General features: G+C 40.0%; 1 protein-coding gene across 4 annotated transcripts; it reads right to left on the bottom strand.

Moving 5' to 3' along the window:
- Positions 1 to 12: 12 nt before the first annotated feature.
- Positions 13 to 15,235, bottom strand: LOC126974264 (uncharacterized). Of its 4 annotated transcripts, none has more exons than XM_050821720.1 (6): positions 15,189 to 15,235; positions 14,890 to 15,005; positions 13,072 to 13,370; positions 9,947 to 10,029; positions 8,081 to 9,418; positions 13 to 2,404 (listed from the first exon to the last, which is right to left on the bottom strand). In XM_050821720.1, exons 2-6 carry the CDS (start codon positions 14,999 to 15,001, stop codon positions 2,143 to 2,145), a joined length of 2,094 nt encoding a protein of 697 aa, XP_050677677.1. In that variant the 5' UTR covers positions 15,002 to 15,005; positions 15,189 to 15,235; the 3' UTR covers positions 13 to 2,142. The 4 variants fall into 4 exon arrangements, with proteins under 4 accessions (XP_050677677.1, XP_050677678.1, XP_050677675.1 ...); XM_050821721.1 differs by having other exon boundaries at positions 13,072 to 13,367; XM_050821718.1 differs by having other exon boundaries at positions 14,890 to 15,224.
- Positions 15,236 to 15,691: the final 456 nt, after the last annotated feature.

Below are 15,691 nucleotides of genomic sequence, written 5' to 3'. Positions count from 1 at the left end.
TAAAACAGTATATAGATTCTGCAACATAGGATAGGTTTGTTTTGGAAATACAACGAATTAAGGACTCAATATGACAGACATGTCCATATTCACTAATGCAATAATAATATAAAATAAACTATTTAACCACTAACATATGATATGAAAATAGTTGTACATACATATTTCAATATACTTTACTATTAATATCATCATCATATTTTATATCTGTTTCGATATAAATACTGTACAAATTCGATACAAACTGAAACTATTAAATATATAAAAAGAAAATCATAATATACAATCATCTGTTACTTAATGTAGGGTTAAGATATCTAGTTCTAAGAAAGCAGGCTTGGTTATTTACATTTTTCATGCAACGGTGTATCAGATAAAATACTCAATTTGAAGTATTTCATATTAAAAACGAATTTTGAAATCAAGTGAAAGATTCCTGAGAACTACCACAAATTGGTCTAATAATAAATTTGTTAATGGGGCAATTCTTAATAATGTAAATTATAATAAAGCCTCAAAAATTATATATTATACTAAAGACAGTATATTTTATAACCTTATAATTCCTATTTACTAAAATAAAACAAAAATCTATCGGGTACTGGCGTAGAGTTGTGGATATCAACATTATTGAAAAAAATAGTGTCCGACTGTCATATGATCAATTTAAATTATTACCCCCTTATTCATAATAGTCTGCTAACTCAAAGCATAGCTAATTCTCACTCTGTCTTTTTCTATTGACCTAAGTCAGAATGAGAAAAACACTCCTTAGCGGCTGTTTAAAGTTAGCAGACCATTATGAATAAGGGGTTAGTGTATTTCATTTTGTTCTGTTATTAATAGTTTTCATTAATTCATTCAAATACAAAATGAATGAATATATTACATGTTTAATATATAAACATAATAAAAGGCGTAAATAAATATATTTAAATTGACAGGGTCAGACATATTGAATTACAGTTCAATTCAACAAGTTAGTTGAAGTGATAAAAGCTATCAGGTTACAAACTATTATTAAAATAATAATTATTACTTTAATTTTGTTGAATGTCTGTTCAGATGATTCAAACCATAAGTGATTTAGCTGTTGATCGAATTAAATCGCTAAGTCTGAAGCCGATGATACATACCGTGAGTTATTTTTAGCAATTAGAACAATTGTTCAACATACTGATGTATGTCCCAAACCATGAAAGAAAAAAATAATATTGTTTAAATTAGGTATCCTTTGTTGGAAAGTGCTACTACATGTAACATGTAGTTTGCAAATGAAATAATAACCTAAATAGTTGAAAGCGTTTGAGACTTTATTACAATTACATTCCTAATTTAACATTAAGTCTCCATGGACGAAAGAATCCCAATAAGTTTATATAGTACCATTACATAGATAGTTATTGTCCTATTGTCCATAGCTCCGTGTCTACTGTGTGCCTATTTTTCATACAATCTGGCTTTTGATATTTGGTAAGGATACTAACAGATAATTTTCACAGGTCTACGGTTTCGCAAGGGAATCAATATATTTCCCCACAGATGAACACCAGAAGACCGCATTTTATGTTCTGACAATTGTTACATTTGTAGTTGTGTTAGAGAAACTGATGTAGCGAAGAGTTACGATTCGTAGCGGTATTAGTTATTTATGCAACTGCTGTGTAATAAGGGGTATTAAAACACGAATGTGGGTAATAGTATCACATGAATGTTTTAATACCTAACTATCAACAGTTGTATACAAGACTTTATCTACACCCATAATATGAATCCTCTATAATAGATTCTGAAACAGTTAGCTTACTGTTAACATTAAAAAAGCCAGTCCTAGTAACCATTACATCGTCCCAACAAGTGTTGTAATTAAAACGGATGATGTAATGTTGTACTGAATTTCATTACAACACTCGATTGGATGATGTAATGGTTATTAGGACATTGGGTGTTTTAATGTTGGCAGAGCAGAATCTTAGAATCTTTAATAGAGGATTTAAAGCATGGGAGTAGTGTATAAATAACATCATACTCGTTACATGTCACCACAGAACTTGTATTGATTTATTTCACGCGGCGACACAATGTTCTGGATTCTCCTGTCCATGGAGATTGCCTCTACGTCACTATGTCTTGTTAGTTCCACTAATCCAAATCTCCTGGATCATGTAATAGTGTCTTATCCACAAGAGTATCACTGAATGTGTCAATATCACTTTTAGTTGCATCACACTTAGACACCACTTCACTATTGTCAATGGTGGGTTCGAGATCATTGATGGATGCAATAGAGTTGCCATCACTAAGACTCAGGCTTGAGTCGGCATCTTCTCCGTAGCATCTGCGTTTGTGGTCAGAAGGGAAGTTGTGGTAGGAATGTTCCACTCGCACTGCTTGCATTGTATTGCTGGAAATTGAACAAAATTACTTAACTTTGACAGTATGTTGTTGATTTTAGACAATTGAGAACTTTTACCACTTAAAACTTTCTAAACATACAGCTTATACAATTTGTTATGTTTTTAAAGTGATAACCTTCACTTCTAGGATTAATACACAAATAAAATTTGAGAACAAAATTTTATGAGCGATGCGGGACTCTAACCCACGACCTCTGGCGGCAGTCAGAGTCAGTTAGCAAAGCACTGTTCGAGTAGATCCTGTAAATGAAGCCGAAATTTGAGAGTTGAACAAAGCATACAAGATTTTATGACGATACGTCACTAGAACGGTTAACTCAGTTGGAAGAGTGCTCGTACGGAACACGAGAGGTCGTGGGTTCGAGACCCACAACGTTCATAAAATTTTGTTTTCAAATTTTATTTGTATATAGCTTATAGTTTCTATTTCAATAGAATTTAGTCGGTAGCTTTGTACTTACGATTTTTTTTTTCGGATATTTATAAATACATATTATATAGCATGCGAAATTACCGCGTGACGTCATAAAAGCGAGTCCCGCTCTCACCACAGTGAGCATAGTGATGTGACATCACAGCGGTCAGTGAACCGGCCCCTAGCTAAATCATTTAATGTTTCGTAAAACATACGCAGTATCCAATATATTTTTTATCTGTTTATTTTGTTTTTAGTAGAGCATCCTGAAAATTAATAAAAAAAAACTACGTTTAAAAAAACCGACTTCAAAAGCTGAAAAGTATCAAATAACTAAAAATTTAATTTTATAGACCTCTTATGCAAACCTTTACCTTTAATAGTAATAAAATACTATTATTTATATGTGCTACCTATTGATAGGTTTTAAGTCGATGCCAAGCCCTAAACAATATAAAACTTAATATTATAAACAGCTTACTTACTGTAATTATTAAGGTTGTCTAGCCACGCGTGTCTGTCCGCTTCGGTTGTTTTGTTTTAGACGAAGCTATCCCGCTTAGTCACGCGTGGCGAGTGTATGTACCTACATTTGGCTTGGCACCAACTTCAATGCTATTAATATGTAGCACATACAAATAATAGTATTTTATTAATATTAAAGGGAAAGGTTTGCATAAGAGGTGTAATAAATTAAATTTTTAGTTACTTGATACTTTTTAGTGTTTAAAGTCGGTTTTTAAAACGATGTTCTTTTTTTTAATTTTTACTTTTTAGTGTCAGTTAATAATAATAATATATAATCAACCTGAATGAAAACTCCTAAAAAAGCCATACACAAAAAATTATATCATCCACGTAGACAAAAAATTTCATAAAATGTAAACTACTGGCTATGTAAATTTTTTACGTAAAGAAGAATTACGTAAATCAGATGATAATTAATCTCAAACTAATCGGTGTACATACATTAAAAAATACTGATCGAATTGAGAACCTCCTCCTTTTTGAAGTCGGTTAAAAATAAAAATTTTATTGTATTCTTTTTTGTGTAATGTGAGAATATCTCTTGAAAGTATAATCTGGTAAAAATTGGATATTCATAAACATTGACTATTATCCCAGAAGTTATAAGAACGCACACTAGACAAAATTTAACAGGCTTTCTTGTGTAGTAGCATTTACTGGGCTTGATCGTGAAAGCCAATTTAATGTTGAGATTAAGTGATGAAGCTGAAGGGTACTTCAATTTCAAAATCTCGCTAAAGGCGGGGGTCTTGTCTAATAGATCTGGTGAAGGTCGCCGGAATACATTAGACATCGCCCTGTACTTTCCCCGGGTCGTAAAAAGAATAGGGGAGTCCCAGGCCCATGCGTGTCGTAAGAGGCGACTAAGGGCTTTTCAGAAGTGGGAGAGTCACGCTGCCGTCTTTTGACGTCAGCACAATCGGGCCAGACTCGTTCGGGTTAATTACCACACTCGCACAGAATACCGGCGTGAAGTAGCGGCCTAGTTGCCGCTATGTTTCGCATAGGTTAGTGTCGAGGACCGGTGGCCATTCCCCCCCCCCCCCCCCTCTCCACCCGAATATGACAGTGGATCTTCAAAAGATTTTACCCCAGGAAGCCTCCTGGGGGTCCTCCTGGGGGAACTCCTCCAGGAACTCTCTCCGGTGGGTCCCGGCTCTACCAGAATCGGAGAATCCCTCCCCGAGCACTCTAGCTCGGGCTGCCCTTCGTATTCTGGGGAGGGCACAGAACCGCGCATGACCAAGGACAAACGAGGCAGTAACACCACGGCTCCCCGCTCCACACTCACGCCGTCCACCACCACCTTGAGACGGCGCAGCCGGCCTTGTGTTTCCTTACGGAGACGCAGATATCTCGACCTAGCCAAACGCCATATTTAACGTACCCCGGGTACAAAATTAAGCACAATTTTTTGCCTCATGCCGGGGTATGTGTATGTTAGGGAGGATATCTGCTGTCGCCATCTCGGCAATTTTGAGGGTAGGGACCTGTCCACTCTCTGGCTCCGCGTAGATTTAGAGGACCGCGTCCGCATCTATGCGTGTGTCTACAGGTCCCATAATGGTAACGCAGAAACCGATCATCTCATGGGCTGCGTTCAAGCGGTAATTGACGACGTGCTTGCAAAGATCCCCTCCGCTGAAATCGTAGTCTTGGGTGATTTCAACGGGCACAATGCCGAATGGCTTGGATCACATACCACAGCCAACGCAGGGCGATCTGTGCATAATTTTGCAATGGCGTATGGTCTGTCCCAATTGGTTGAGTTGCCAACGCGGCTCCCAGATGTGGATAGCCACAAGCCGTCCTTATTGGATCTTCTGCTGACTACACATCCCGATGGTTACCAGGTCTTTGTCGACGCTCCTCTCGGAACGTCCGACCATTGCCTGGGCTGGAGTGTAGTGCCTATCCGACGCCAACGTCGCAGACCACCAGCGACCCGCCGCGTTTGGCACTACACGTCAGCAGATTGGGATAGGATGAGTTCCTTTTTTGCATCCTACCCTTGGGGCAGGGTTTGTTTCCCTTCAGATGATCCTAGTGCCTGCGCCGTTGCAGTAGCCGATGTGATACTGCAGAGCATGGATATTTTTATACCAAGCTCTGTTGTACCGATCGGTGGCAGATCAGTCCTGGTTCGATGCGTCAGTTCAAGCAGCATATGACTGCAAAAAACAGGCGTATCGAACTTGGGTTGCGGCGCTGGGCACAAAGGATCCGAACTGCATAGTTCTTAAGAGGAAATACAACCGTGCCTCCAGATTTTTTAAGCGGCAAATCGCCCGTGCAAAGTCAAAACACGTCGTCAAAATCGGCGAGCAGCTTTCCAGTTACCCGACCGGAACACGCAAGTTCTGGTCGTTGTCGAAAGCTGCTCTTGGTAACTTCAGCCAGCCGACCATGCCGCCGTTGCACATGAGGAATGACACCCTGGCCCATACGGCAAAAGAGAAAGCCGATCTCTTGTGCGCTCTTTTCGCCTCCAACTCGACTCTTGACGACAACGGAAAAACACCGCCGACCATCCCGCGGTCTCAGAGCTCTATGCCTGAAGTACAGTTCAGACAGAAAACTGTTAGGCGAGCTCTGTTTTCGTTTGACGTCAGGAAGTCGAGCGGGCCGGATGGCATTTCTCCAATCGTGCTTAGAACGTGTGCCCATGAGTTGACGCCGGTGCTAACGCGTTTATTCCGGCACTCTTATTCAAAAGGCGTAGTCCCTGACTCATGGAAGTCAGCCCTTGTCCATCCGATAAAAAAAAAGGAGACAGTTCGGATCCGGCAAACTACAGGCCTATTGCTATTACCTCCCTGCTCTCCAAAATCATGGAGAGCATAATTAGCCGTCAGCTCTTGGTATACCTAGAGGGTCACCAGTTGATCAACAACCGACAATACGGGTTTCGCCATGGTCGGTCGGCAGGTGATCTTCTGGTATACCTAACACATAGATGGGCTGCGGCTATTGAAAGCAAGGGGGAAGGCCTGGCAGTTAGCCTGGATATAGCGGAGGCCTTTGATCGTGTATGGCACAAGGCGCTCCTCTCAAAACTTCCATCATTTGGGCTTCCCGAGAGCTTGTGGAAGTGGACCTCCAGCTTCCTCACTGGGCGCAGCATTCAGGTCGTTGTCGACGGATATTGCTCAAATCCGAAGCCCGTGAATGCTGGAGTGCCCCAAGGCTGTGTGCTATCTCCCACGCTGCTTGTTCTGCATATCAATGATATGTTGGACACCTCCAACATTCATTGCTATGCAGACGACAGCACTGATGATGCCGTATACACGGGCCATGCACGTCTTTCTCGGGAAATCTTCGACCAGTGCCGGGAGAAACTTGTGTCTTCTATCGATTCCTCTCTTGGGAAGGTCGCGAAATGGGGTAAATTGAACCTTGTCCAATTTAACCCCCAGAAGACTCAAGTTTGCGCGTTTACCACTAAAAAAACCCCATTTGTCGTATCACCGCTCTTCGACAACACTTCCCTTAAAGCCTCGCCTAGTATCGGAATACTGGGTCTCGAAATCTCGAGCGATTGCCAATTTCGTGGTCATCTGGAGGGCAAAGCCAAATTGGCTTCAAAGAAACTGGGCGTCATTAATAGAGCACGGCAATACTTCTAGCCGGCCCACATACTAGCGCTCTACAAAGCGCAGGTCCGGCCACACATGGAGTATTGCTGTCATCTCTGGTCTGGCGCACCCCAGTATCAGCTCGATCCATTTGACCGCGTGCAACGCAGAGCAGCTCGAATTGTCGGGGACCTAGTGTTCTGTGAACAGCTGGATCACTTGGCGTTGCGTAGAGACGTCGCTTCATTGTGCGTCTTCTACCGCATTTATCAAGGGGAGTGTTCCGAAGAGCTGTTTAACCTGATTCCTGTCGCCGAATTCCACCTTCGCACGACACGCCACAAGTTAGGTTATCATCTTCACCATCTGGATCTGTGGCGGTCCTCCTCAGTGCGGTAGTCAAGGAGCTTTCTTCCACGTACTACAAAGCTGTGGAATGAACTTTCTTGTGCGGTGTTTCCGGGACGATACGACATGGGTACCTTCAAAAAAAACGCGTACACCTTCCTTAAAGGCCGACAATGCTCCTGTGATTCCTCTGGTGTTGCAAGAGATTTTGGGCGGCGGTGATCACTTAACAACAGGTGACCCGTACGCTCGTTTGTCCTGCTATTCCATAAAAAAAAAAAAAAAGATGAGTGCAGCGCAGGACCGATCGTCGTGGAGATCTTTGGGGGAGGCTTTTGTGAAGCAGTGGACGTCCTCCAGCTGATGATGTTGAAAGAAGGTTGGGCTTTGCTTGAAAACAAGAGATCCGAATTTTCTTGTTTCATTTTTTAAGATATATATTGGTGTTATAGTCTAGGTCCATCACCACCCAACCCTTCACCATCAACCCATGTTCATGCAGGCATAAGGTTTTATGGTCCTACCTGTAGTACTTTTGCAGACCCTTTTAATCTCCTGTACTACTTTTCGAAGCTCTACGACGAAGTTGTTTCTGGTCAAGTTTTAGAAACCCTATATTTTAAAGTATAAATAGATAAATTTGATTTTAGGTCAGGTATGTTCAAAAAATTTTATAACCCGAGTAAAGTATAAATAAGCCATATAATGCCATAAATTATAGCATTTCATTCAAATATTAAAGATAAATTATTACATAGTTACATTGTTCGCGTAAACATAATTACAATACATACCTTGTTTTCCTCAAAACAGGTCTTCCCATTTCTATTTGCAGCTCCAAAGAGTACAATTTCGCAAGTGATTCTAATTTTTCTTTTTCTGCAGGATCTTGAAGACTTGGCAACTTTAGCTCTGTTTGGCATGAATCTTGAAGGAACTTAGACAACTGCTCATTGGCAGCACTCAGTATTAAAAACCCAGGCCTCTCTTCACGAATTCGTCTGCAACCAGCCCTTATTTCCCTCACTTCACTTATTCCAGCATTAGCCATGGAATGTTCACTATAGTAATGATCACTTTGAGGAGACTTCTCACTTATATTGAGATCGCTTGATGAAGTTTTCTGAAGTGTGAAATTTGTTCGAGGCACCGCTTTGAACTCTTGTTCGCCAGTTTTTTTTTGAAACGCTTGAAACGATTGAAAAAACTGTTCGTCTGCATTTTCACCGGATATACCTGCATTCTTTACCTCACTGAATGTTGTAAGTGATGAATGTGGTAAAACTTCTTTTTCTTCTTCTACAAAGTCATCATTGTCGTCAACGTCTACGATGGTCTTGGAGTCCGACATCATATCATCGTCATTACCAGAATCAACTTTCGCACGTTTCTTTTTGTACCTACTTTTATTGCCGGTCCAGGTACATTTTAATTGAACATTCTCTTTCTTCAACCTTTTTGGAGGAGGCGTATTACTTATAGATTTTGTGAAATTGTTATTAACTGCTTTCGAAGACTTGAATGTTAAACTTTTATTGAAAACTTTTAATTCTTCTATACCGGGCCAGTCTGTTAGTTCATCATCACCTTCTCGATCACTGTCGTTTGCTCCATCAGAATCACTACTGCTAAGTGAACTACTTTCATTGCCACAGTCCATTCCTGCATTATCATCAAATGGATTCCGTAATGATTTGGGTGATAGAGATTTGCTTAGAATTTTAAATTTTCTGTTCGATTTGCTGTCCAAGTTGTTATTATTGCTTGTCGTTGGGTTAAAGAATGGAGGTAAATCTGTTGTTATTTTATAACCTGTGAATTTAGACAGCGTCGGCGTGCTGCTTTTAGAGTTTCTGTAAACGAAATTAAAACTTGAACTGCCAGGCAGAGACGATGTGTTCGCAAACAGTGAAGAATTGGCATCATCAGTATTGTGCGACTTCAACACAATTTTACCAGGCTGAAGCAATGCCTCCTTCCTTCTCTTTTCACCTTCATGTTTTTTAGATTTGAGGTCATTTTTGAAAAACGACGACTTTGAAGAACATCCACCGCTAAATGATCTCTCTCTCATTTCACAACCATCACCTCTATCACGATGTGACCATTTCCGTTTACCGCAAAACGCGTTTCTATAATGAAAACATTAAATTAGGTTCAGATAAAAATTTGTGTAGTGGACATTTTTATCTAAGTTTCTGAGATTTTATCAATTATATTACCTTAAAAAATAACGGGTTTGCACTGCGGGAGTGCCTGCAGAAACGAACACTTGAACATTAACGTTGTGCATTTTTTTTTTATATTTTGTAATGGTTAGAGAATAATTTCACACGAATTGCTTTATTTATCAGTATAAAAGTACTAGCGTTTATGTGGTTAAATACAATATTCATTTATTGCGCTATCGTACACAAAAATGACAATTTATTTTATATAAAAATTGAATCACTTCAGAACTATTACAACTATTTAACATTAAAAAGTTTATCTCTCAGAAAAATCAACTTTTATCCATAATTTCAACGACTGTCTTACGAATTTTCGATCAGGTCACGTGACTTGACGCGAGTTTAACATTTTATATCCATCCCAAGAAAAGTGCTCAACGCCGCTAAAGTTTTCACTTCAAAAAGGTGGAGGTATTAAAATAAACTAACCTTTCGTGTTTCTGTTTTGCAACATGTATCAATGGAGAAAGACTCTGTGTTTGGAGCGTAATAGTCGCCGGCAAAATATTAGGCTGAAATTTGTTTAGAGGTTTTAATAACATGACTTACATTTAAAGATTGTAATCAATAGAATAAGGTATATATAATAATCTATACTTATTAATAACAGATAGTAAACGTTTGCTCGAACACGCCGATAATCGACACCGATTAAAAACAGAGACGGAGATCCATTATATGAAGTTTGGTGCAGCGAGACCAAACCGTTGTTTGCCCTGTGCTTCACCGGGGCGTAAAAAGAATAGGGGAGTCCCAGGCCCAAGGGTGTCGTAAGAGGCGACTAAGGGCATTTTAGCAGTGGGAGAGTCACGCTGCCGTCTTATGACGTCAGCACAATAAGGCCAGACTCGTTCGCGTTAATTACCACACTTGCATAAAATACCGGCGTGAAGTAGCGGCCTAGTGCAGCTACGTTTCGCATAAGTTAGTGTCGAGGACCGGAGGCCAATGCGTTTCCTTACGGAGACGCAGATATCTCGAACTAGCGATACGTCATATTCAACGTACCCCGGGTAGAAAATTGAGGATAATATTTTGCCTCATGCCAAGGTATGTGTGTACGTTAGGGAGGATATCTGCTGTCGCCGACTCGGCAATTTTGAGGGTAGGGACCGGTCTGCGCTTTGGCTCCGTGTAGTAGATTTTGAGGTACGCATCCGCATCTTTACGTGTGTCTACAGGTCCCATAGTGGCAACGCAGAAACGGATTATCACATGGGCTGCGTTCAAGCGGCAACTGACGACGTGCTTGCACAGATCCCCTCCGCTTAAATCGTAGCCTTGGGGGATTTCAACGGGCACAATGCCAAATTGCTTGGGTCACGTACCACCGACTACGCAGGGCGATCTGTGCATACTTTTGCAGTATGGTCTGTCTCAACTGGTTGAGTCGCCACATGCCGTCCTTATTAGATCTTCTGTTGACTACACATCCAGATAGTTACCAGATCTCTGTCGACGCCCCTCTCGATACGTCCGATCATTGCCTGGTCAGGAGTGTAGTGGCTATCCGACGCCCACGTCGCAGACTACCAGCGACCCGCCGCGTTTGTTACTACAAGTCAGCAGATTGGGATAGGATACGTTCCTTTTTTACATCCTACCCTTGGGGCAAGGTTTGTTTCCCTCGGATGATCTCAGTGCCTGCGCCGCTGCAGTAGCTGATGTGATACTACAGGGCATGGATATTTTTATACCAAGCTCTGTAGTACCGATCGGTGGCAGATCACAGCCCTGGTTCGATGCGTCAGGTAAAGCAGCATCTGACTGCAAAAACACGCGTATCGTACTTGGGTTGCGGCTCAAAGGCTCCAAACTGCAAAGTTCTAAAGAGGATATAACCGTGCCTCCAGATTCTTTAAGCGGCAAATCTTCCCGTGCGAAATCTAAGCACGAGGTCAAAATCGACGAGCAGCTTTCCAGTTACCCGACTGAAACACGCAAGTTCTGGTCGTTGTCGAAAGCTGCTCTTGGTAACTTCAACCAGCCCTCCCTGCCGCCGTTGCACATGAGGAATGACACCTTAGCCCATACGGCAATAGAGAAAGCCGATCTTCTGTGCGCCCTTTTGGCCTCCAACTCGACACTTGACGACAACGGAAAAACACCGCCGGCCATCTATATCACTACTACATCTATATTACATCTACTCTATGCCTTAAGTACAGTCAGACAGAAAACTGTTAGGCGAGCTCTGTTTTCGTTCTTTGTTAACAGTTCGGATCCGGAAAACTACAGGCCTATTGCTATTACCTGTCTGTTCTTCAAATTCCAGCTCTTCGTATACCTAAAAGGTTACCAGTTCATCAACGACCGACAGTACAGCTTTCGCCATGGTCGGTCGGTCGGTAAAGCAAGGGCGTGTATGGCACAAGGCCCTCCTCTCAAAACTTCCATCATTTGGGCTTCTCGAGATCTTATGCAAGTGGATCTCCAGCTTCCTCACTGGGCGCAGCATACAGGTCGTTGTCGACGGTTATAGCTCGAACCCAAAGCCCGTGAACGCTGGAGTGCCCCAAGGCTGTGTGTATTCTCCCACGCTGCTTCTTCTGCATATCAGCACTGGTGATGCCGTATACACGGGCCAATTATTTACCAATTCCGTGGCCATCTGGAGGGCAAAGCCAAATTGGCTTCGAAGAAGCTGGGCTTCATTAAGAGAGCACGACAATACTTCAAGCCTGCCCACCTTCTAGCGCTCTACAAACCGCAGGTCCGGCCACACATGGAGTATTGCTGTCATCTGGTCTGGCGCACCCCAGTATCAGGTCGATCCTTTTGACCGCATGCAACGCAGAGCAGTTCGAATTGTCGGGGACCCAACGCTCTGTGAACGGCTGGATCACTTGGCGTTGCGTAGAGACGTCGCTCGCTTCATTGTGTGTCTTCTACCGCATTTATCACGGGGAGTGTTCCGTAGAGTTGTTTCATCTGATTCCTGCCGCCGTATTCCACCTTCGCACGACACACCACAAGTTAGGATATCATTCTCACCACCTGGATGTGTGGCGGTCCTTCACAGTGCGGTTTTCAAGGAGCTTTCTTTCACATACTAAAAAGCTGTGAAATGAACTACCTTGTGTGGTGTTTCCGGGACGATACGACATGGGTACCTTCATATACACCTTCCTTAAAGACCGGCAAAACTCCTGTGATTTCTCTGGCGTCACAAGATAATGTGGGTGGCGGTGATTAAAAAAAAGTGTGTGACAAAGTTAAGTATTAATGTGACAGCCATGCCAATGAAGGTGGGGTTCCTCACAAAAACCTAGCAACTATGGTTGAAATATATTTAAAACTTAAACAAATTGAAATGCACTTGTCTTTCATTTTTTTTATGGAATAGGAGGACAAACGAGCATACAGGTCAGCTGGTGTTAAGTGATCACCGCTGCCCACATTATCTTGCAACACCAGAGGAATCACAAGAGTGTTGCCGGTCTTTAAGGAAAGTGAACGCGCTTTTATTGAAGGTACTGATTACATTCACTTTTAATAAAAAATTATGCACCATTGATCCATTATTATTGATAAACTACACTTGTACTTCTCACCTCTGTAGTGATACTCAATATCTCAATTGGGGGAGAGTGTTTCCCATCTGTATAATCCACAGCTAGCTTCTTGAATTTGCGCTTCCTCCTTGTGTTAGCTGGTCTTGTAGGAGAGAAGTTTTCATTGAAAGAATCTGACTCAAAGTTCCCAACTTGGCAATAACGTCTCGATTTAATGGTTGATGTATTAATGTTGACATGAGGATCATCTGAATCGGATAATGGTTGAGTTATGAGTGGCGCCTGTGGTGGACTGCTTGAGCTGCCATCTTCAACAAGGCTCACTGTTACTGTTGCTGCTGTGGAAGTAAAGTTAATACATGAAGTCATAATTGACATAGGTGACTACAAGTTGTTCCGCAAAAACATGCGAAATGGATTTTTATGAAACTTAATAATAATATAGCTTATCCTTCTAATATTATAAACTCGAAATTTTCGGTATTCTGTACTCGAAATTCAGTGAGCACAGCTGTATACATAATTTCAAAAATTTTATTATGGTTGAATTCAAGTGGCATAGGCTTCCATGCTTGTTAGAGTTTTACGGGACAAGTCCTTTCCATCTCAAAAATATGGTAAGAGAACTTTATGAACACATGCATCTCCAGTTATTGTATCATCATAAACTTTCTCCATGAATTGGCAGTAATTTTTACTATACATGCTTGATTTATATGCTTAACTGTTTTATGGTGGTTACGAATAACAAACTATTCTAATTTGCACCTACAAGTGATAGGTACAATTTTTCTGTCTTAACTCATAAAGATGATGAGTAGACTCTTCTCCAGAGTATTATCCACAGGAATAGAAGAGAAGTATTATAAAAGAATTGATTGTAAGAAAGTAATTACCTTTTCATGTGTTTTATGATCATATTATGCTGTAATCTTAAATCTATAATATCTAATGATGACTGAATATTATATAGGCTTTAGGGCTCCAAATTTTCCACAAAAACATATTGTCTGTTCATCCATGATTCAGATCCATGATTAGTAATATAATTATAATGCTCATATAGATATACATATATAAATATTTTTTTCATTTATCCGTTTGGTAACTTACAGTGAAACAGTTGAATTAAAAATAAAAACATATTTGGCCAATGTGGCCAAAAGTGGATTACACATTTAAAATTACAATGGAAAGTTAAAAAGCTCCTGTGCTGTTATGCATGTGTGTGTGTGTGTGTGTGTTTACTGTATTCTGTGCATTTTTCTTATTTTGGATTTATGTTTATATTTTAAAAAATGAAATAAAACAGTACCACACTGCTCAAACAATGATTATTCTCACGTACAGCTGAGTCATCAATAATTTTGTATGTCATGTTTGATAATGTGGTTTTTAAAATGATACTTTGATTCATTTACATTGGTTTTTATTTCTTTTATTTTAAAAACAGAAACTTAGTTTAGTGAGTACATGTGATACATATAGTAAGTACATCATATAATAAGCTTATTTTGTATAGTTGTTGGTATATGAGCTGACTTTAACCCTCAATTTTATTTTTTATTTACGGAATACGGAATACTAATAACAAACTTTAATTTAATTATAAATTAGGACAGTACAAAATCAATGTTTTTGTTTAAATCACTTTGAACATCATAAACTACCTTTACCTGGCTTTTTTTTAATAGACAGAATTTCATAACCATTTATTATTATTATTATTATATATATATATATATATATATATATATATATATACACATATATATCTAGCATTTATGTTTTAGATGCAAAGTAATATTATATAGGTCAAGATGATTTATCTTAGTAATAAAATAAACAATTACTAACGCAAATTCCCCGCAGACCTGGTACGTCTCCTCATTCCCAACTTGCGGCGCTCATGCCTGCAGCAGTTGCTCTCTTCTAGAGCTAGATTTAAATCATGAGACAATCTCTCCATGTTTCTAAACATTCAGAAATAAACAATCATTACGCACACCGTCTAGAACATACGATACCGGCAATTTGTTAACTCATAAAACCTAATTAAAAAAGCATTACAGTTTTTAATTTTACTGCGCATAATACATTGTTTTGTACTCTTAAGTTAAAATAATTTGGTTTTACGAAAATTATTGGAAAAGTACCTATTTATTTTGCAATGTGAATGTAAGCGAAATCGAACTATTTCCAATGTTTCTCTGACAACTTGACAGATGGCAAATGTCAACTAAAAAACTGACAGTTCACAGTTTGCGGCAGAAGATACATGATAATGTCTTAGACTCTTAACTGCTGATGATAACTTCATGAAAACATCGCTGTCAATTTTTGCTCCGGTAAAAGTAAAATAGTCACTGAATGAGAGCCAATGCCAATTTTTAAAATCCATCATTAAATGACTCAGATATAGATTATTGAAGTTTACTGGCTTTAGTACGGAACGTCATTGTGGTTTCTAATTCACCTGTGACGTCATTCAACCTATTCGATATCACTGCACCACGAATCATCCAAGTATTACTTTCAGAGTTACGCTAGGGTTCTTGCTACGTTCGTGTTTAATTACGTACAGCCGATTGTTTCCTTTTTACTTATGAGTGTGTACTATCTATTTCACTATAATGGAAGAACAAGGGCAAAATCATAA

Source organism: Leptidea sinapis, chromosome 32 (assembly GCF_905404315.1).
Source record: "Leptidea sinapis chromosome 32, ilLepSina1.1, whole genome shotgun sequence".
Classification (NCBI taxonomy): domain Eukaryota; kingdom Metazoa; phylum Arthropoda; class Insecta; order Lepidoptera; family Pieridae; genus Leptidea; species Leptidea sinapis.
Note: the sequence above shows the minus strand (reverse complement) of the source record. Positions and strands in the feature narration are given on the sequence as shown.